Source organism: Lontra canadensis, unplaced genomic scaffold (genome assembly GCF_010015895.1).
Source record: "Lontra canadensis isolate GAN:19392208 unplaced genomic scaffold, GSC_riverotter_1.0 scaffold19, whole genome shotgun sequence".
NCBI classification, from domain to species: Eukaryota; Metazoa; Chordata; class Mammalia; order Carnivora; family Mustelidae; genus Lontra; species Lontra canadensis.
Window position 1 is genome coordinate 11231100 of NW_022631013.1, and position 23347 is coordinate 11254446.

The window sequence follows — 23347 nt, forward strand, 5'->3', positions numbered from 1 at the left end:
AAAAAATCCAGTTAAGAAATGGGCGGAAGAGATGAACAGACATTTCTCGAAAGAAAACATACAGATGGCCAATAGACACATGAAAAAATGCTCTACATCAGTCATCATCAGGAAAATACAAATCAAAACCACAATGAGATACAACCTCACCATGGCTAAAATTAACAACTCAGGGCAAAGGATATTGGTGAGGTTGCAGAGAAAGGGGAACCCTCTTACACTCTTGGTAGGAATGCAAGCTGGTGCGGCCACTCTGGAAAACAGTATGGAGGTTCCTCAAAAAGTTAAAAATAAACTAACCTCTGATCTAGCAATTGCACTAGTAGGTATTTATCCAAAGAATATAAATATTGTGACCAGAAGGGGCACCTGCACCCCAATGTTTATAGCATCAATGTCCACAAGAGCTAAATTATGGAAGGAGTCCAGATGTCCACTGACAGATGAGTGGATAAAGAAGATGTGGTATATACATACAATGGAATATTACACAGCCATCAAAAAATGAAATCTTGCCATTTGCAATGACGTGGATGGAACTAAAGGGTATTATGTCAAGTGAAATAGTCAATCAGAGAAAGACAATTATCATATGATCTCACTGGTATGTGGAATTTAAGAAACAAAACAGAGGATCATAGGGGAAAAGAGGAAAAAGGAAAGCAATACTAAACCAGAGAAGGAGACAAACCATAAGAGACTCTTAATCATAGGATAAAAGCTGAGGGTTGCTGGAAGGGAGGGGATGTGGAGAGATGGGGTAACTGGGTGATGGACATTAAGAAGGGTATGTGATGTAGTGAGCATTGGGTATTATATAAAACTGATGAAGCATAGGCCTGTATCTCTGAAACCAATAATACATTATATGGTTTTTTTTAAAGATTTTATTTATTTATTTGACAGACAGAGATCACAGGTAGGCAGAAAGGCAGGCAGAGAGAGGAAGGGAAGCAGGCTCCCTGCTGAGCAGAGAGCCTGACGCGGGGCTCGATCCCAGGACCCTGGGATCATGACCCGAGCTGAAGGCGGAGGCTTTAACCCACTGAGCCACCCAGGAGCCCCTCAATAATACATTATATGTTAATTAAATTAAAATTTTAAATGTTTAAAAAAATAAAAATAGAAGCTAGAAATACACACAAAAAAATTTTCATAACACAATAATGGGGTCACTATTTTTTTCAATATTTTATTTATTTGACAGAGCACAAGCAGGGTGAGTGCCAGGCAGTGGGAGAGGAGAAGCAGGCTCCCCACAGAGCAGGGGGAGCCAAAATGTGGGAGTCAATCCCAGTATCCTGAGATTATGACCGGAGCTAAAAGCAATTGCTTAACCAATGAGCCACCCAGGTGCCTTGGGCTCACTGTTTGTAATAGTTCATAACACTTACGTGTTTTGATGTGATGGTTTTGTCATGTGTTATAGTTATCAGGCTCACTACTACCAAACTGCAGGTCCTTGAAGTCAGGGACTGTGTCTTACTCATCTTTTTATCCCCCCACAAGATCAAACACACTGGCCTCTGTACAATAGCTGCCTAATAATGATGTATTGATTTAAATTTCATTAAGTAAGTTTAGGAAAAGCTGCCTTGGAAAGAACCTCAAATACCTTAAAATAAGGTCTTGGGATTGACTAATTGGAGAGGGCTGGGTTTCTGTGTTTAGCAGTGATGTTGGTATAGCCATCCTGTTGTCTGTGGAGACATCACCTAGGATTATTACTGAGAGACATTCACGGTAAAAAACACCTCGAAAGTTTCTGGTCCTGTTGCCTCCAGAACGTTTTAACACTTGAGGATTTCCATTTTTATTGTATTTCTTGATTCTTCTAATAGAGACAAAAGTCCCATTTGTAGACATAATCCTCCTCAGTGAGAAAGTGTGAAGATCTAGTGAAGTCTTCACTAGCAGCCAGCATCCCAGGCTGATCATTAGAGAATTATCCTTCTCATCATTTCTTTCCTCTTTTTCAGAACAAGTGAGATATCTGCAAGCCAATAGCAGAGAACTCAACTCTACCTTTGGATATCCCGTGAGTATCAGGCCTCTAGTTACTTCAGGGGGTTAGTATTCTCCTCTAATATTCCCCTTTGTGAGTAGGGCAGTAATTCATTGCAGATGTAGATCCTACAACATAGGTTCTACTTTCTTTCAAGCTCCTATACAATGAGGGCTGGTATAGTGAGGGCTCAGAAACCAAAATTAATTCTGGTGACCTAGGCTCAGGAGAGAATATATCTCAGATTTTGGGTTTCATATATAACTTCTAGAAAAGAAATACTGTAGCTTTTTCTTGCACAAATGAAGTCGTAGTTCAACAGTCTTTTTTTCCAATTGGAGATCTATAATAATACACAGATCTAACAGTGGAATGGTTTTTCACTGTTTTCAATATACCTTAATTTATTTTACCAGTCTCCTATTGATGAACATTTAAAATGTGTCCATTCAGGGGTGCCTGGGTGGCTCAGTCAGTTAAGTGTCTGACTTTTGGTTTTGGCTCAGGTCATGATCTTAGGGTGGTGAGACTGATCTCCACATCAGGGCAGAGTCTTCTTGAGATTTTCTCTCTCCCTCTTTCTCTGCCCCTCCCCTGGCTCATGTACACACACACTCTCTCTCTCTCTAAAATAAATAAATAAACCTTAAAAAAATAAAATGCCTCCATTCATATCCAGGTGTCCCCTCTAAAAAAATAGTCCCCAGTGTTTTGCTATGATAAAGGGTTCTGAATGAACACCATTAATCATAAATTCTGTCACATTTGTGTGAATATATCTTTTTTTAAAAGACATTTTTGTTTTAGAGAGAGAAAGTGCAAGAGCAGGAGGAGGGGGCAGAAGGAGAGAGGAGAGGAAGCAGACTCCCTGCTGAGCGGGGAGCCCAAGGCAGGGTTCTATCTCAGGACCCTGAGATCATGACCTGAGCATAGACCAAGAGTTGGACGCTTAACCGACTGAGCTACCCAGGCACCCCTTGTGTGAATATATCTTATGAAAATTTCCTAGAAGTGAATTGGCTGGGTCAAAGGAAAAACACATTAAAAATTGTGATGCATATTGCCAGACTTCCCTCTAAAAAGATTATATCTACTTATATTTCCACTTATAGTAGAGACTGCTCATTTTTCCATATTGCTGCCAGACTAGGTATTATCAATCTTTTTCATCTTTGCCGGGCTCTTGAATGAAAAATGATGTTTTGTTATCTATCCTTTCTTAATTTCAGGTGAGTTCAGTAATCTTTTCATGCTAATTAACCTTTTGTATTTCTTTTTATGGAAACTACCTCTTTGCCCATTTTCTATTAGGTTGCTCATTTTTCACTTACTTATTAATAACTCATAAAGAGATATATATTTCAAATTCATACTCCAGCACTTATCCTTGCCCACCGCTGCTCCCTGTAGAGAACTCTTCATTTTACTTTCTTGTATATTCGTCAGTGCTTCTTTGTGTAAATAAAGCAAAGCCGCTTTCTTAAACTGTTCAGAAGCTTTACAGATATCCTGGAGATGTTTTCATAATAACTTTTTCCTTCTTTTCTTTTTTCACCTGCATAGTATTTCTTATGTAGATTTAGCATAGTTTATGTAACCAGTTTCTCAAAATTGACATTTGGGTTGTTTCTAGTCATTTACAGTTACAAGCAATGTTTTTATACATGTTATTTTGTGCATGTACAGCTATATCTATCTATCTATCTATTTATCTATCTATCTATAGCTGTAGGTATATAAATACATATATAGCCATACATATTTGTAGTCTCTGTAGGACTACATTAGTTTATGATTTCTGAGTTAGGGAGGTTCTGGATAGTAACAGTGTTCAGGGTATGGCCATGGGAGCAGATTTTCTTTCCCCCTTTCTATCTTCTAGACATATATGAGAGACATTATAATGCAATAAAACTAGATTTTGACATCAGACAGACCTGAGTTTGAGCACAGCTCTACTCCTTACTAACTTTGCATCTTTATTTATGTTTTTTAACCTTTTTGTTCTTGAGTTTCCTCATCTGTGAAAAAGGCCTAATTCACCTTACATGGTGCTTGTGGGAGTTAGACATAGTTGTGAATAATACTATCTCTCTTTCTGCAAGAAACTATTGCTTCTTGAGGAAAGAGTACAAGTTTCATTCATCTCTGTATCCACAGTTTGCATCACAATATTTGGCACATAAAATGGCATTTGATAAATTTACTGAATAAATACCTTTTCTTATGTATTTAACAACAATTTCATATCCATGGACAATTACTGATTTTTCTCCTGTTCTCTACTCTTTTCCAGTCGTATTCCTTTTCTTCTTCTCAGCCTCTAACTTCTGATTCCCATTGTGGCCTTGGCCTTATGTTCTCCTCTATTCCCTCATTTAGCCAACAGTCAGGTTTTACTACCTAAATAAACAGCCCAAACCAAAATCCACCACCTCTATCATGCTTAAATTTTGTCACCTCTGCCAAAAAAGAACTGAACACCGAAGAAATTCATAGTTAAACAGATGTTCTACATTCTTTAGATATTCCTTCTGGTTTGACATAGAACAGAGCACTCTGGTTGCCAAGTTAGTAAAGAAATACTGATATTTCTGTCTTGATGTAGAATCCGCAAGGCTTTTGTCTTTGTTTACTAAACAAATGCTACCAAGTGGGTAGAAACCTGAAATACGATAATTAGTTATAAAATCAAATGGAAAATCAGTAGTGAAGGCTTGCTACTTCAGTAAGGCTGAAGATCAGAAAAGGTCTTTGGTTCCAAGTTTCAGAACCTTCTGTACTTAGACACTGAAAAATTTAGAGTATCTCATGATCAAAGAAAGCTATTTCTATGTTAGAAGAACATTTTCTCAGGGTTAGAATGGCTAATAGAAATCATTTAGTTAGAACTTCATTCAAGACAGACCTATGAGCTTCTCTGGGATAGATATTGTTTAATTTTTTTCAGCCTCTACTAGTATAGCCCAGAATAGGGCTATGAACAGAAGAAGCCTTGAGAAATCTATAGTGTTTGATTGACTACAAACTAGAAAATCATAGAGAAAACACCAAGGAAATCTTAGTTGTAACTTGGATCTCTAAACTCCTAAGGTCTATGACTAGCTTTTCTTCCTTAGGAAAATAGAAAGACATGTCTTGACCGAAGAGCCTATCTAGCCTTCCTGGGCAAGTTTTAGACTTAGGACTGAATGGTTTTGGTTTTCCAAAAGAAGGTCTCTGATGCTTTCCCAAGGCAGAGTCCAGCAAGATTCTTCATACTTGAGCAATATTTATACTCCAGGACTGCATGTGGATTTTTTCTCTTGTTTTGGCCTTCTAGATGGAGGAGGTAGGGGAGAAGCCTGTCTTTAGGGAAATTGTTTGGTTAAAATTGTTATTCTTTTGCTTTTCTTGAGCTCTTACATTCAAGCTCTGACATCTTAAGCCAAATGATCGAAGACCCAAAGGTAGAAAATAAGATGATCCTGTCAACATCTTGAAGTCAGAATTGAAGAGGTAGCAAGTTCCCATTTTCACTCAGCAAAATCCTAACTCACATGTAAACCAAAACTATTCAGGCTGTCAGGACAGTTAAAAGGCAAGTGACTTCCCAATGCTGACAGGGATCAGTATGGGAATCTTCAGTGGGCTCAACTTGAAAGAGTAATTTGCTTTTGGCACCTGATATCCTTCAGCATTGAAAACAGTACATAAAGGTACACCAAACTGAATTTGCCAGGCTTAGAAAAACTTCATTTGAGAGCTCTGGAGTAGAGCTAATATAAATGGCAGACTTGCCTACTATTTAGGGCTGAGAAGGACTAGTGGGTGAGGTAAGATGACACTGAAGGATCTCTGAATCTATGAAAAGAAGGCATTTGGATAGCTATACAAGTGAACTGGGGCTCAGGGGACAGCACAGTACCAACTCTGCAACTGATTGTGTGATCTTTGGCAAATAACCTCAGTGCCTCAATTTCCTCATCCTCAAAAAGTGATCATACAGTCCTCTCCTCATAGGGTTATTGTGAGGAATAAATAAGCTGCTACATATAAAATGCTTAGAACAGTGCCTTGCATGTAGTAAGTATTCAATAAATGTAAGCTTTTATTGTTGATTTTATTATCATTTTTTCTTTTTTTTTTTAAAGATTTTATTTATTTATTTGACAGATCACAAGTAGGCAGAGAGGCAGGCAGAGGGGGAGGGGGAAGCAGGCTCCCTGCTGAGCAGAGAGCCTGATGTGGGGCTCCATCCCAGGACCCTGGGATCATGACCTGAGCCGAAGGCAGAGGCTTAACCCACTGAGCCACCCAGGCGCCCCATCATTATTATTAGTAACATCAATAAACAAAGAATTCCATGCCTCAAAAAAGTCCCATATTGATCAGACTTACCTTCTTTGCATTCTCTAGGTCTCCAAGAAAAGTGGGAGACAAACACTTCTTCCCTCCCTCCCCCTCACCCCATGGTAGAAGAACTAAGACTTTTTCTGTTTCAAGGAGTGGTCTTGGTGCTTTTTGTTAAAACTGGGAGGTGGGGTCTTTTGTTCCTCTAATTGTGCTTGTTTTCTTTTACTCACAGAACAATACCATCAAGACCTCAAGATACAGTGTCTTTAACTTCTTGCCCCTGAATCTGTTTGAACAATTCCAGAGACTTGCAAATGCATATTTCCTCATTTTGCTATTCCTACAGGTATTAACTTTTGGAATCTTTTCCACAGAGCATTTTATCACTATCTCTGGGATCTGGTTTCGTAATCCGTTCTTCTCCCTAAACTGAGAAATGTCTCTTTAAATAACAGGCAAATGGTTGGCCTGGAGTGTCTGGGCAATCCTATAGAGTACCTGTGGTCAGAATTAGGTGGGATGAAATAAGTCTCTACAAAAGGAAGGACACAAGATCACTGAATCCCAGGAAGGAGAGCTCCCTCACCATGCCTGTATGGCCACAGTTCAGCTTGACCACAGGAGGTCACATACTCTTCAGCCCGACCACAACTACAACTCCCATTTCTCATTCATTCCCAGCCTTCCTGACAGAAAGTTAACATGCAGGAATTCTGAGAAAAAGAATGGTTTAGAACATACGAGTACCTCCACAGGGCGAGGAAGCAGGGCAGTTCTGGACCATATTGGGAGAGAGGAACAGATTGTCTCTTTTCCCATTATGTTGAGGGATAAAGGAGGGGATGTGGTTTTCCAATGTCCACTCTTCTCTCCCAGTTCCCCTTACCTCTCACCAGAACCTTCATCATCAGAGGAGAAATAGCCCATCAAGACTATTGTAATGGAGGAAAAAAAAAAAGACTATTGTAGTGGATTTGGGACAGATAGCTGGCAACTTACTGACTTCTATTCTTTTGTCCTTTCTTGGTGATTTTTTTTCCTCTTTTTTTTTTTCTTGGTGATGTTTACAAAATATTTATATCTGTATTATATATTTACTTATAATACTTATATTTCCAAAACAGTGGAAAGCAACTAGGATAGTTGAATTTTTTATGAACCTGTGGAAGTGAAAGAGTTTGGGGGTGGGTGGTGCTGGTAGGAAATATATTGTCCTTTAAGCTTTCTGAGCCAAGTTTCTTCCTTTTTCCTCTCACAGTTGATTCCCCAGATCTCCCCCTTGGCCTGGTACACGACTGTGATACCCCTGATGGTGGTGCTATCAATAACAGCAGTGAAGGATGCCATCGATGATGTGGTGAAGTGGCTTTTTGGGCTCCTAGTCTTTCACTGTACCTAGTTGGGTTGGGGGGCAAAAAAATGCTTCCCAGAATTACCTAGTGCAAGGAAGAAGCACTGAATGGAAAGAGATGTTTCCTTTCCTTGCTTCCTTATCCATCCCAGAAGAAAATGTAATTCCCTTAGCCTCAAGATTGGTGGTCTATGCATGGCCAGAAAGTGGCAGTGCAAGACCTCTCTCTGTCTTCCTCTGCCACCATTTAGCCCCCTTTCAGGCTTTCTTCCAGCTCCTTTTTAATAACCCACCTCTTCCCTCACTTGGCTTTCTTCAAGTTTGTGCTCATCTTCTTCCTTCTCCCTTTTTTAATTCCTGTTCCCTTCCTCCCTCTGTCCCCTCCTCCCTCTTTGTTCTGTTCTTAGTTTTCTCCTCCCATTTCCACATTCCCCTTCTCCTCTCTAGCTCTCCCTACTTCCCATTCCAACTTTCACTTCTGTAAGGTATATACAGCTAGGAACCCTCTGGGTTTAGAACTCCTTAGGACATAAACAGAGGCCAGTTCCTTTCCTGGTCTTGGAGGGAGAAACTGGCTCACAGTGAGCTGCTTGGCATCCTCCTTGCTCCTTACAGCAGGCCTGGCATAGAACGGTGAGATTGAAGCCCCAGTACCAAGTCTGCTAGTGGGATTTGGGAAGTCAGACCTCTTGACCTGCCTCCAGCTTCCCTAAGAGAGTCCTTCTGATTTTGCCAGGATAGATTTTTAGACCAAAGTTTGTGAGCTTGATGTTACGCTAGCTTTTTAACTCTGCAACTCTTTTAAATCCATAATTAGCCATGTAGTGAAATTTTAGTCAAAACTCAAATGTACAAAATGTGACTTTATTTCTCTACAGCTAAACTCAGTATATCTCACAACTACCACCCCACCATTCCAAACCTTTTTAATGAGAGCTGAAAACTAAATTTGCCAATTCAAGGTAACCCAGTTACTTCTGGGTTAGAATTTACTTTTTTTAGCATAAGCATGCTGACAAATTCAAGATTCTCCCTGTCCTCTTCATAGTCCTGCCTTTCTCCCAGGGAGTAATCTCACCTGGAAGTAGAAGATTCATGGGAGCATCAGGACATACACTTCTATTTGGTTTTTGAATAGAAGACCTCTGTTGCTCTTTCCTTAGTGCATATCCTGTAGAAGCTTCTTTGTGTTGACTGTAGTGGAGGTATGCTTGAGAATTCTTAACTTTTCCCTGCTCCTACCAAGGTGTTCACAGGGACTCTGGTCCTATCCATCAGTTTTCATTCTCTCCTCTGTGGCTTTAACTAAGATGTTTGTTCTCATTCCCCCAGGCTTTGGCTTTTGATATTTAAAGCCAAGATTTTGTCTCTTTCTTTTCTCTTCTTTTTCTGACCTTTTTTCCCAGCTTCTCTGAGACAATCAACCTCTTACCCTGGTTTTAATGATAGAAAGGCTTAGGAGGTAAAGGAGAATTATAAATAAGGAGTACTACCTTGGGTAGTATTTCAGAATACTAAACTTCCACATGCAGTTTGCTCTATGCCTATTTCCTGAACATTTTCTTGTGTAATTTTAGAAAAGGCATCAAAATGACAATCACGTCAACAACCGTTCTGTTCTGGTGGTGATGAATGGCAGGTAAGTCATAGGGAAACCAGTTTAGGTAGCTCAGTTCTGGGAAAGGGTTGTCTTTGCTAAAGCTTGATGGTGTTGGGTACTTTGGAAAGTAATTCAGAACAGTGAAAAGAACCTAAGGTTGAACATAAGAATTTGTTTCTAGATCTAGCATACACTGAATTTGCTGTGTGACCTCAGATCTCTCTGGGCCTCATATTTCTTATCTATAAAGGAAGATAATATTCTGTACCTTGGAGGATATTGCAAAAATGAAAATGAAATAATATATATTAAGGTATTTAGCAATTTATGACATACAAGTGATTATTATTAGTGTAGTTGTCAGCATGGAGATATGTGTCTTTAGAACATCATTAGATTCTGGCATGGCTTATTGGCCATTATACTATATAACCTTTGATCAGGTCATATCTTCATTAACAATCTAAAGAAAGTATTGGCTAAAAAAAAATAATAAAAATAAAGTATTGGTGTTGACCCTATTGCTGTGGTGTTTGGTGATAACTGTCTAAAGTGTTGTCAATGAGTCTGTGTTTATATTTGATGATGTCCTACAAAATTTAAGCAATTTACTTTGTCAGGAATATACGGAGGCAGACATAATTCCTACATAAAACAAAATATGGAGACTATCATAAAAGATAAAAAATTATTATAAGAATTAATAAAAATGAGGGATCATAACTGGTTAAAGGAGTCAAGGAAGACTTTCTGGAAGAGCTAATGTCTGTGCTAGGCCTTAAGGAATGGGAAGAATTCAACAAATAGAGATTGTAAAACAGGAAAAAATGATGAGTGTGTGTAGTAACATGATTGTAAATAAGCACGAACATGAAGAATTTCAAAATTGAAGTCCAGTCTTTGTTCACAGTGGCCTTACAGAACCCCCAGGAGCTGTAGTTTTTTTGTTTTTTTTTTAAAGATTTTATTTATTTATTTGACAGAGAGAGATCACATGCAGGCAGAGAGAAAGGAGGAAGCAGGCCCCCTGCTGAGCAGAGAGCCTGATGCGGGGCTCGATCCCAGGACTTTGAGATCATGACCTGAGCCGAAGGCAGCGGCTTAACCCACTGAGCCACCCAGGTGCCCCATTTTTTTTTTTTTTAAAGATTGGAGCTGTAGTTTTAATCACACAATTCTTCTACGTGAAGTTCTTGGGTATCTAATCCTGTATTTATTGTTACAGCTCATTCTTATTCCTGGTGGATTATTGATTATTTCCTCAAGTGTTTTGGTCTGTCGAAGCCTCTCATAAGACACCACCAGAAAAGTCAGTTGTGATTAAAAAGAAAATTTAAAAGAAAGGAAGAAAGGAAATAAAAAGAAAAAGAAAAGAAAAGACAAAACTCAGTGTCTTAGAAATTTTCAGGGCTAGGGAATTACTGACCAAATGGATTTAGTCAAATGAACTCCTCAAGTAGTTTGGGCACTTGGGTTTTGAAAGACTATTGGAGGGGCACCTGGGTGGCTCAGTCATTAAGAGTATGCCTTCCACTCAGGTCGTGATCCCCCAGGTCCTGGGATCCAACCCTGCATTGGGCTCCCTGCTCAGCAGGAAGCCTGCTTCTCTCTCTCTCCCACTTCCCCTGCTTGTGTTCCCTCTCTTCCTGTCTCTCTCTGTGTCAAATAAATAAATAAAATCTTTAAAAAAAAAAAAAAAGACTAAAAGAAAGACTAAAAAGAATCTGTCATAGAGTGGTTTTAGGGTGGGAGGTCACAAGTAGGGCCCTGGTTAGTTTTTATAAGCCAGTGTTTAATTGAACACTCAGTGAAGCTGGTTGTTCAAACAGTCTATATTCCAGAAAGTGGCTTTCTTTTTCTAGAATACATAGTTTTGAATAGAACTGCTATTGAAAAATTTGTCTGTTTTGCAAGTTGTGATTTCTGCCATTTTCATTTCTCAATAATTTTGGTTACAAGCACATCATTAGTAGAATTTTCTTTATAAGAATTCTAAATCTTCTGAGTTGAGATTGTATCCCTTTTGAGGGTTGTATGTTTCCTTCTGCCACATAACTCAAGGATATCACCTACTGAGACCAATTTGAGGAGTTATAAATTTGAATCCCATACCTCATTAGTCTATACATTCTTAAGGGGGAGTTCTCTACTGTCTGACGCTCAACCCTCCTGAGTAAGACAGACAAACTTTCTTGCCAATGGCTTGAATTTTTTTTAGACTACCCTTTCCCTAAAGGTGTTGCCCTTTCAGAGTCCTGGCTTTATGAGGGGTTCTTAGTTCCAACTCATTGCCTCTCAAGATCCTAAGGCTTCATGTCCTGTCCATCAGTGGGCTAAATGAAAATTCAAGTCACTAATTATTAAGATTGGCAATTCCTTCCTTCACTCAGAGCAAGAACAGCTTCAGAACATGCTGACTGTTTTGGATTTGAGATCCTTGTTTTGTTTCTCCTGGTTCCTTACTTTGTGGTAAGCGTAGCCTTACTTTTGAAAGAATGTTTGCCTTAGCATATCTAGCATTTCTAAATGTTGGTAGTAGAAAAGGTACCATTATGTCACAGAACTTCAGGAGGTACCATTCACAAAAAAAAGAGACTGTAATGTGAATGGTCTCCTCTGGAGTCAAACCCCTGCCTTCTCTAGCTCTCGGGTTGTGTTTTCTAAACCAAAAGTTAGAATGCAATGCCCGGAAAGTATTCTTAGGGCATAACAGGATTTAATATTTTAAACTGGAAGGCAGTATCTTTCCTTCTCCTAAATTTGGGACACATGATTGTTACAATGTCCAGGAAAAAAAATTGGTAATAGTTTGAAGCTCCTATGTAATAAAATATAAGCTGTTAAATCTTTTGGAGAAACCCAAATGGTGTAGCCCTTCTTGCCACATTTTACTGGTGAAAATCATGGCAGACAGAATGCCAGAGAACTAGCAAAAGTGAATGTGGCATCAAAACAAAGCAAAACAGTTATTCAGATGTTTTTCTGCAAGTCTTGTAGCTACTCCCTTACAAAACTATAAAGCAGATTCGAAAATTAGTAACAAAATAAGTAAAGGTATTGGATTTTATCTGTGTAAAGATGACACTTGAAACCAAGGGAAGGAGGATGTATAAATAGTGGTTTTACAACAAAGTCTTACATTTGTGTTGTAACATGCAGAGAGGGGTGGCAAAGTTGGTTGGGCCTCCAGCTCTTGGTTTTGGCTCTGTTCACGGTCTCAGGGTTGTGCGAGTGCGTAAGACTTTCTCTCCCTCTCCCTCTCCCTCTGCTCTTCCCCCACAAAAATAAATAAATAATATTGTTAAAAATAATAACAGGCAGAGAAAATTGAATTTGTAAAAAGATTTAAAGAAATATAACCCAGGAATTGGAAGAAAATTGTCTAAAAGAAAGAATGAATTTATATAAAAGATTTTTTTTTTTTTTTTTTTTGGATAAAAGAAATTTGGCCCTTCTTAAAGAAGTTATCTTCCCAGAAAAGGCATTCTGAGAAAACCCATGCCTTTGTGTGTCTGGCAAAGTTGTGATGTATGTCATGCCTACAGATAACAAGGCTTCATTTGAAGGTGAAACAAGCAATGGCATCCAGGTATGCCTTCTCTTTGCCACATCTTTGGGTGCTTAGCATAACAGAATTGTTGCAAAGAGGTAGCTCGTATTTCCAAAATGCTCACGGCACTGTGTCTATCTTGCTTAGTTCTTTCTCAGAAAGATTTAGGGCCTCTGTGCATTTAGGGAAATTGAGATACAAAAAAGAGAAAGGGAGAGAGCCAGTTACTACTGTAGAATCTGCTCCTATTGCCATCTGCCTTTTGTAGGAAGTGAGGATTTGAGGGGTCAAAGGTAATCCAATTTTAAGGAAACTTGATATAATAAGCCCTGAGCATTATATGCAACTGATGAATCACTAAACTCTACCCTGAAACTAATAATACACTATATGTTAACTACCTTGAATTTTTTTTAAAAAGTAATCCAGGGGCGCCTGGGTGGCTCAGTTGTTAAGCAGCTGCCTTCAGCTCAGGTCGTGATCCCAGGGTCCACATCAGGCTCCCTGCTCAGTGAGAGGCCTGCTTCTCCCTCTCCCACTCCCCCTGCTTGTGTTCCCTCTCCTGCTGTCTCTCTCTGTCAAATAAATAAATAAAATCTTAAAAAAAATTTTTTTTTTAAATAGGGCTCCTGGGTGGCTCAGTGGGTTAAGCCTCTGCCTTTGGCTCAGGTCATCATCTCAGCATCCTGGGATCGAGTCCCGCGTCGGTCTCTCTGCTCAGCAGAGAGCCTGCTTCCCACTCTCTGTCTGCCTGCCTCTCTTGCCTACTTGTGATTCCTCTCTCTGTGTGTTAAATAAATAAATAAAATCTTTAAAAAAAAAATAAAAAATAAAACAATCCAATTTTAACATAAGTAAATAAAATTGGTACAGCTGTATGATAGAATACATTTTTATCAAAAATAGTGAGCCAAAAAAAATAGTGAGGCACATCTTCTATAAGTGCTCTGCAAGACATAAAAAATGCAAAGTGTAGCAAATTATGTATCTAGTGTGTAACTTTTAAATGTATGTGTTGTATTACTGGATTGATATTTTCTAGAAAGGAATACAAAAAATTACAGTTGCTACCTTGAAAAGCAGAACTAAAATCAGGGGAGAGAGGAGAATTTTTCCTTTTATATACTTCTGTATTAGTTGAACTATTTTTTACCATATGCATATATGCATATTTACAGTATGCATATTCCTTTTAGTGAAAGAATAATTATGTGTGCATATGACTACAAGTGCTTTTATAGAGTTTTAGAAAATCGTTATAACCTGAAGTCAAGAGAAATGGGCCCCATTCTTGATTATAGCAAGGATTCATCACAAACCAGTTTGGTTCTCCTGTAAGTCTTGACTCCATCTCAGCCTTTTTCTTTCTCTTTTTTATTTCTTTTCTTGATTGTCAAAGAAGGGCTGTGGAGAAATTCTCAGAGCAGGCATTCAGGGCTCATTTTCTTACAGGATAAAGGAAGACAAATGGATGAATATTCAAGTGGGAGATATAATAAAACTAAAAAATAATCAGCCTGTCACGGTGAGTACCTCTTTGGGCTGTGGCTTTTTCTTTTTTGACTTGAGTGAGTACAAAGGAACACTTTTAGCACTGATGCGGCCACTGCTTTTGGTGACCTCTGTCTGCCTCACTTTGCATCCAGAGATTAACAGCTCCTGTGGTAAGAAGCTTGTTTTTGTCTGTCTCTCACCATAGCTACAGATAAAGAATGACTTGTTTTGGTGGGGGGGGGGGGGGGCTGTGTGTGGTAGCAGCAGTGGGTCCTAGACAAAGAGAAAAAACCAAGTATCTATAAAAATTTTAGGATGAATATCTGTTCATGAGGTAATTGCTTTTGTCACACTGTAATATTAAAAGTCTGCCTTCCTGCTTTCCTTACCTTCTCTGACTTTTCTGACCACAGGCTGATGTGCTATTACTCTCTAGCAGTGAGCCCTATGGTCTGACATATATAGAAACAGCAGAACTGGATGGGTAAGTGTCCCTTCCTGATAGTCATTTAAGACAATTGAGCCACCTTAATATCTCACTGAGGGAGAGCATGATGCAGAGAATGAATTTTATTCTCAGATGGAAGTGCCAAAGATGCTAGAAATATCCAGATAAGTGAAAAGAGGAGGCCAGGCCCTTGGGACCTCAAGTCTAAGACTGAGCTCCTAACAGCAATAATCAAGCATCTGAACAAATAAACTCTATATTTTCCATCTCTAAACTGGAGACACTCTGGCTATATTCAGTAATGCTGAGTGATAGGAAAGAGGTGAATAGAACTGTAAAATTTCAGAATTTTTTTTTTAAGAGTTCCGAAGTTTCCAGTGGGAGTTAAGGGGGTGGGGAGGATGAGCATGGGAGCAATTATTTACTGATAAAATACCGTGTTCTATAAAGGATTTAAGGTAGAGATTAATTAACATGCAAAAGCTAAGGTCTTAGGAAGATAGAGGCCATCTTCAGAGAGCTTGTCCTATAGGGTTTTCTATCGATTGCATTCTTACAACTATTCCTCTTGGTACTCACAAGCTTTTTGAAATGTGGCTTCCATTTTTGTTTCTGTCTCTATGCATTCCTGTATCAACAAATGGTTAACTGGGATTCCTTCATATGTCCTATAACTATTTATGATATGAGGAGTATGTTTACTTGGAAGTGTGCAGCAGTCTTACCAAGACCTGCTCCTTATTCTTGAAGGGAGCAGGTGCCACCTTCAGGTTGTTTTGTGATGTCTCTTCAGCTTGATCAAGAGCCTGATCAGCAAGATTTCATGGATTGGTTGAAGTAGAGGTGGTGTGTTGCACGGAATGAGAGCAGGGAGAGGGGACTGAGTGGGCTAACACTTGGCTTCCTTGTGGAGCCATCTACCTCAATACTGACCTTGAGAGAGAACAGTAGGTGTGACTCTTACAGCTCAAACCTGTAGCCCAAGCTTTACTGGCAGTATCTGTATTCTAAAATCCCATGACCAAGTGGGAGAAACTGGACCCCTGCTGCTGTTGTGCATGTGTCCTGTGCTTTGGTGACTCTGTGCCATTTGCTTTAGTGAAACCAACCTGAAAGTGAAGCAGTCCATCTCAGTTACCAGTAACTTGGAAGATAACCTGGGGCTGCTGTCTGCTTTTGATGGTGAGTTAGGAAGTAGGTTTGCCCCCCCAACATGTTTATCAGTAGAGGACTGGTTAAATAAAGTACAGTAACTTAACTAACTTCATAACTTACTAAGAACAATATGCAAGTTGATATTTTTTACATGGAAAAAAATATTCAGAACATATCATTAAGTGAAAAAAAAACTATTAAAGAGTCAACTCTGCATAGTGTATATAACATAAGCTTGTTGGGGCGCCTGGGTGGCTCAGTGGGTTAAAGCCTCTGCCTTCAGCCCAGGTCATGATCTCAGGGTCCTGGGATTGAGCCCTGCATTGCATGGCATCACATTGGGGCTCTCTGCTCAGCAGGGAGACTGCTTCTTCCTCTGTCTCTCTCTCTGCCTGCCTCTCTGCCTGCTTGTGATCTCTGTCTGTCAAGTAAAAAAATAAAATCTTAAATAAATAAATAACATAAGCTTGTTTTTGGAAGCATATATGTTTACAAGTACATCTATAGAAAACTTGGAAGGAAGTACTTCAAAAGAATAATAGCACTTATCTCCAGGCAATTTTACTTTCTCCTTTCTCCTCCTTAGTATTGTATATGTATTTACAAAAGACATATATTACTTCAGTAACCAGGAAAAAAACCAAATTATTTCCACTTTGAGAAAAATACTAGATTTGCTTTAAGTAGTTTTTAATTTCTTCAGATTCAGAGATCATATGATCTGTCAGTACTGATGGTGATAAATTATCACGTGGGTTTTTCTCTCTCTGGATGACCCATGTCACATACAGAATTACTCATCTTTGGTGCCCAGAAATCTTTGTCTGCCTTTCTAAAGGAAGCTAGTGAGAAGTGGGCAGCAGCTGAGAGAGGATAGGAAAAAGATGTGTATATATTTTGAAAGAGAGGTATTCTTTCCTCTTTTCTATTAAGCCTGCTGTTAGGAAAGGCCTAAGATTACAGAGCCTGGACTCTTACTCCTTCATTTTTCTTCAGGAAAAGTGAGGTGTGAGTCTCCCAATAACAAGTTGGACAAATTCACAGGAATACTGACTTTTAAGGGAAAAAACTACACCCTGGACCATGACAAGCTGCTACTCCGAGGCTGCATCATCAGGAATACAGATTGGTGCTATGGCTTGGTGATTTACACTGGTACGTCTCCTGAGAGTCACGGTCAGACCCCAATCTGCTATACTCCATTCATGATCAATTTATGAGCACTCAGTTTCCAGGATGTAAATATGGGACTCAGATGTACATACACCATGGCTTTGAGACAAACAGAAAGGGAGGTAGATAAATGGGTAGATGAGTGGATGGACTATTTAAGAAAAACCTTTCTTCTTAGAAAAAGAAAAAAAAAAGACACCCCCCCCAAGAAATGAGCTACCAACATTATCAGCTCTGCCTTTTTAAAGGAAGTCTTTGTGTTCTAATACCATAAGGCACTTATGAGTCTTTCTAATCATATCTGGACACAGGAGAAGGTTAACATATAGAAAGAGTACACATGAAATTACCATGTGAGAGGGGAACATATGAAAAAAGAGTGTATATATGTGGATTACTCCCAGGAGAGAATACACACGGTGCTCACTATGGAGAAGAATACAAAATGTGAGGATTCAAGCCACAGAAAAGGCACATGTGAATCATTAGCAGTGGCCCCTCCTCAGATGTCATTTAGAACCATAATCCCTTATACCTGGTGAAGGTTTTTGGTGGATTATAATGTGTTTGGCAAGATGGAGGAAGCTTCTGCGCCACCCTGTGCCCTTAGGGATAATGGGCATTGGTGACAATGGGCATTGATGACAACAACCATAGTAAAAGGATGGCGAACACTGAAGAAAGCATCAAGGAAGATTTACCACGGTGAATATTCAACTTATAGCTCCCCTTCTAAAGAATTCACCCTTAGACAGGGGGATCTTAGATGTCTCACTTTTACAGAAAATAATGAGATCCAAACCCTAGAGAGAAGCTTGAGAGTCTAGGGAGGCCTTGGTGGAAGTTTTTTCATTAGTTCTTGAGTTATAGTGACAGCTTCTAGGCTGACTAACTCCAAACTCAAAAGATTTGAAGTACACTTATTTTCTTCACTGTACTTCAGCAGCTACTCCTACAAATCACCATTCAGAAAAAGCTCATTTTTTCAGCAAAGGGTTTCTCTCTAAAGCAATGGCCGTGAGGTTGCCAACCAACACAAATTTAGCGCAAACCAAAAATTGACTCTTTGTTTAAATGTTAGTGAAAAGTCTCTTGGAGCTTTGGGAAACTGAGAGCAAAGGAGAACTGATAACACTTAAGAACATCTTGAAGGGGTGCCTGGGTGGCTCAGTGGGTTGGGCCTCTGCCTTTGGCTCAGGTCATGATTTCAGGGTCCTGAGATTGAGCCCCACATTGAGCCCCGCATCAGGCTCTCTGTTCAGCAGGGGGGCTGCTTCTCCCTCCCCTTCTGCCTGTTTCTCTGCCTACTTGTGATTTCTCTCTCTCTCTCTGTCTCTGTCAAATAAATAAAGAAAATCTTTTAAAAAAAGAAAAAAAAAAAGAACATCTTGAAGTATTCAGTGCAGAATTTAGTTGCTGTTCCTGCTACATGATTCCCAGGTTCTACCGTGATCTCCACATCCTTCTTGAAACATGAGGTAGGGTCATTCTTTCTAAGGACCCTTGGAAGATCCTGTTCCTTGTAGCTTCCAGGCTCTGAGACAAACTTCTCATGACTTCAGGCCCTTCATGAAATACCTTAGCTTATGCCCTGTATTCTCAGTGTCTGCCCACATTATTAGGGAAGTTCCAGCTCCCTCATCTATAAACATTAATGAAATTCCTTTATTAGAGTACATGTAAAAATAACAATCAGGTGGTAAAAACCAGAGAAATTGCTGCTTATACTTTCTTCTAAACCTCTTATGTTTTATGTGCAGCCATATTTCTGGTCAGTAATACCCAACTGTAGTCCCATTGGCCACTAAAACTCTTTACTTCTACTTACCATCTGCCTATTCTGAAGAAATACAGTCTTTCTCAGCCCAGAAAAGCCCCAACTTCCACCTCAGAAGAAATCACTGCCATTGCCTTTTCTGTTCTTCCTTTCCCAATTAGAAACTTGAAATAGAAGCTGGCCCAGTAGAGGGTTTCATCAAAAGAAGGTGGAGAGCTCCTTATCAAAAAATCTCTTTTCTAAGCTAAATAAACCAGATGATGATGATGATAAGTTTGTGGCTCCTGGTGTTGAATTACTGTATTGTACACCCGAAATTAATATAACACTGCTTGTTAAGTTATTGGAATTAAAATTAAAACTTAAACAACAAAAAAACCTGGGGCTCCTATTCTGCCTTAACCCATCTATGGAAGATTAGACTGCCTAAGGTGCTGCAAAAAAAGGGGTCAACATTGATGTATTTTGCAGAAATAGTTGGGATTATCCTTAGAAACAAAATGTGCATTTTTTTAGTTATTGGCACCAACTGCAAGCCTTTCTCCAAACCTATATTATCCCCTGCCATTGGTGAGAGGTTTGATTAGGTGATCATAAATGTATATTTCAATCCATTTTCAATCCTCTGAGTATATTCAATGATTCTAAGAGCTGGTCTCCCTGTTTCACTTAGGACCAGACACCAAATTAATGCAGAACTGTGGAAAGTCTACCTTTAAGCGGACACACATGGACCATCTCTTGAATGTCCTTGTGCTCTGGGTAAGTTAAAGACATTTTTTTGCTTCTTTACAAATAGACATGCTTTCCTTCCTTTCATGGCAGTAGCTGGCATTTCCCACTGATTTTAGTTGTTTGAAAAACACAAGCAGTTTTGGGTATGCTATTTCCTAATGCCAGAAGCAGAAAAGAACAGAGCTGGTTGACAGGGAGTCTCTCTCTAGTTTACACCTCTGTTGTAGACAACAGTCACAATTTGTTTAAGATTTCATGCTCTGATTAGTGATTCTGGGATGGATCAAGGACTCTGTTTTAGACACTGACACATTTTTATCTCCTCATAGCCTATATTACTCATGAGCACTTTAAGAAAACTTTACTTAGACTAATAGAACACCTTACTTAACACTGGATGATTTTCAAACTTTTTCCTTAGAGGAGTCTAAGGTCTGTCCTAGGGAGGATTGAAAAGATCAAGTGAGTTTTGTTCTGGCTCCCTCATCCTGATATTCTACTTCAAGAAGAGCAGCTTGATATTTATCTGTTCTATAAAATTTCAGTTGGAATATAGATTCTGCTGCTAAGAAATGAAATTTGAAAAGCACTCAACAGACAATAATAGCTTTGGTAACAGAAACTTAAAGATTTCTGTGCTACCCTATACAGGTTACCTTCATTCTTATTAGATATAGACTTGTTTGCATAACAGCAATTTCAGTGGTGCCTATACTTAATTCAATGACTTTTCATTTTTATTTTTACTCTATTGCTTAGACTGAAAATTCAAAAATGTCTTTTCTTTCTGTATATCTCTCATTAATATCTGAATTATAAACTGCCTCTTCTCCCTTATTAATTATGGGAAATATCACTGGTTTTTTTTTCCCTAAATCCTCTGGATTTAGTAAATGGGGTTTTAGAAAATTAGGAAAGTTCATTCAGCTTTGAGACCAGAAGCTAGTATACACTCTTTTTCTTTCTATTGTCTGCATAGCTTTCAGCAATCGAAACAAAATGACATTTCTTGTTTTCTTGATGAGGAAAACAATCACATTTGAGAATTCAGGAAGGTGACATAGGTAAATACGCCTCTGACAGTATTAAGAACATGTATTTTTAGGTACTAAGTTAGGTCATTTAGCCTAGACTTATTTTCAAAACAAGATGTCTCCCATATGCCCAGGAAGGTTCACCTACTTATTTACCTATCTGAAGGTCAGTGACAATACTTGACATCTGTTAGAGGGACAAGTCCTGTTTAAAAGGCAGATTGCCACATATGAAGAAATTTTAAAACTAAAAAGCAAACCCCATAAGCTTCCGGAGAAGAATAAACGGTCATATACCAGGATCAAAAATTAGAATACCATTAACCTTCTCAACAGCAACAGCAGAAGATAAATCTCAATGCCTTCAAAGGTGTGTGAGAAAATTACTTGTAACCTGTAATTCTAAATCTAGGGAAACTATTGATAAAATTCAAGTATAAAGAAATATCCATATTGTAAAGCCTCAAAAAATTTTATTCATTCATCATGTCTCTCCTCTTAGGAAGCTCCTAGTATGTATACTTAAGCAAAACAAGAAAGTAAACGAAGAAAAAAGATTATAGAAGCCCGAAAACATGGGGACAAGTGAAAGAGAGTCCTAGGAAGATAGGTGAATAGCAAGCCTAGAGAACTCCAGTGCAGATTAGAGCAGGAGTATTGAGGTACCTGCGGTAAGGGTCTCCAGAAAGAGAGAATGTAGTTCGCTGCTCAGGTTCTCACAAGATAGAGGCAACAGAGAGTCAGTGGAAATCCTGGGGGCAGCTAAGCTGGCAGAGTAGTTGCTATAAATTCCTATATTTCTATGGTCATTCATGCAATCTTTCCTTCAGAAAGTATGAGATATTATCTGGGCTACTGCGTTCAGTTTTGGGCATCCAGTTTAAGAAGGACATTGATATGCTTAATGAAATGACTGTAAAGAAGTACAAATGGGAAGTAAATACCTAACTGCCCTAACAGGGGATGAACCATCAGCAGACCCAAGGTGTTGAGTGTTTGGAAGGCAGAAAGTAGATCGATGATATTGATAGATAAACCAGAGTAGTGAAAGCTTCAATGCAAATGCATTCTTCTTGATAGAGCTTGGTAGAGCTCCAAGCTAGCATCAGCAGGTATAGAGAACAGAAGTGGTAGGTGGGATAATGATTGGGATAGTTAATTTTAAAACTGCCCATAAAACAACGTGGGCAACAATTGGCCCTCTGTACCACCCTGCCACCCCTATAGCATGTATATAGCAATAACAAATGTATTTGCCTTCCAGTCTCAGACAAGAGAACTGCTTTCTAAGGAAATTTAACAACCTTTCTCAGAGCGCTAGTGCCTCTAATGTGGGTATCATATCACTTTAGAGTAAAACTCATTTTAAATTCAAGGGGCAGGGTACCTGGGTGGCTCAGTTGGTTGTGATTTTGGCTCAGGTCATGATCTCATGGATCCTGGGATCAAGCTCTGCAGCAGGCTTCTTACTTAGCAGGGAGTCTGCTTGGGATTCTCTCTCTCTCCCTTTGCTCCTCCCCAACACATGCGCACACACTCTCTTGTTCTCTCTCAAATAAATAAATAGCATAACTCATGTAGGCAGGCAGGTAGGTAGGTAGGTAGTTATGGGGCTTAAATGTGCTTGTATGCTCCTTGTGCACCTGAAGGTGAGCTCCGTCAATAACACATACTGCCTACCTACACAAAACACATGCTTCCATGTTCCCATTCAGGAGAGTGGCCTACTGGGGAAACAAAATTAACCAAAAGAAACCAAATCAAATGAATAACTGACCCCAGAAAAGACACAATTCAGAGAAAGGAAAAGAACTTCCAAAAATTCTTATTACTATTCTTAGAAGACACAATTGCATAAATAAAGTAAGAATAGGGTTGCTAAAAAATGGAAAAAGAAAAAAGCAATCTAGGAGCAATAGAAAAGAATTTCGAGAAGTAAAAATAGCTGAAATTTAAAAAGCCAATAAAAGGACTGAAATAAAGAGTCAAAGAACTCTCTAATAAAAAGGTAAAGAGATAAAATGTATGAGATAAATACTTCTTTTTAATAGAGAACCAAACCAGTAGCCCCCAAATTCATCTACCAGGAGTATCAGGAAGAGAAAATGGAGGGGACAACATTGTCAAGAAATAATAAAAGAATATTTCCTAGAATTCAAAAAGGATATGAGTTTCAGATCTAAAGTGTCCAATAAGCATCATAATTTTTAGAGCTTCAAGGGTATAGAGAAGTCCCTCAAAATTTTCACAAGGATAAGAATTAAGATACCAACCAAAAATTGAGAATTAGGTTGGTACCAGATTTCCTACCCATACAACTGGTTCCTAGAAATTAGTAGGATCATCCCTTCAAAGGTCTTAATGAAAGTTATTTTGACCCAGAAATCTATACCCAGGAAAACTACAAATCAAGTGAAAAAACAAACCTGTTACTATCTTAAGACTTTTACCCTTCATGTCAAGGCCTGCCCCAGATCTTTGCATGGCTTGCTTCTTGTTCATCGTTCAATGCCACCTTTTCAAAGAAGCCTCTTTTCTGTCTAAAGTAGTCACTCCCACCAAGACCTTCTTTATTCTGTTAACCTGTTTTATTTTCATCATAGCACTTAGCACTAGTTATTTTTTTTTTAACTTCCTATCTCTTGGTCACCTATCTCCACAGCAGTGTAAACTCTTTGAGAGTAAAGACT

At 38.9% G+C, this 23347-nt stretch overlaps 1 protein-coding gene across 8 annotated transcripts in view; it reads left to right on the forward strand.

Moving 5' to 3' along the window:
* LOC116869367 (phospholipid-transporting ATPase FetA-like) overlaps window positions 1-23347 on the forward strand; it is a 105578-nt gene that overhangs the window by 44088 nt on the left and 38143 nt on the right. For 6 of the 8 annotated variants that reach the window (XM_032860500.1, XM_032860499.1, XM_032860503.1 and 3 more), the window contains exons 3-11: window positions 1980-2038; window positions 6573-6686; window positions 7599-7697; window positions 9269-9330; window positions 14294-14366; window positions 14749-14819; window positions 15883-15965; window positions 16935-17093; window positions 19562-19650. In XM_032860500.1, coding sequence (XP_032716391.1) covers window positions 1980-2038; window positions 6573-6686; window positions 7599-7697; window positions 9269-9330; window positions 14294-14366; window positions 14749-14819; window positions 15883-15965; window positions 16935-17093; window positions 19562-19650 — 809 coding nt within the window. Of the gene's footprint in view, window positions 1-1979; window positions 2039-6572; window positions 6687-7598; window positions 7698-9268; window positions 9331-12835; window positions 12881-14293; window positions 14367-14748; window positions 14820-15882; window positions 15966-16934; window positions 17094-19561; window positions 19651-23347 lie in introns of those variants that run through there. The other 2 variants (XM_032860504.1, XM_032860505.1) reach the window with 2 other exon arrangements.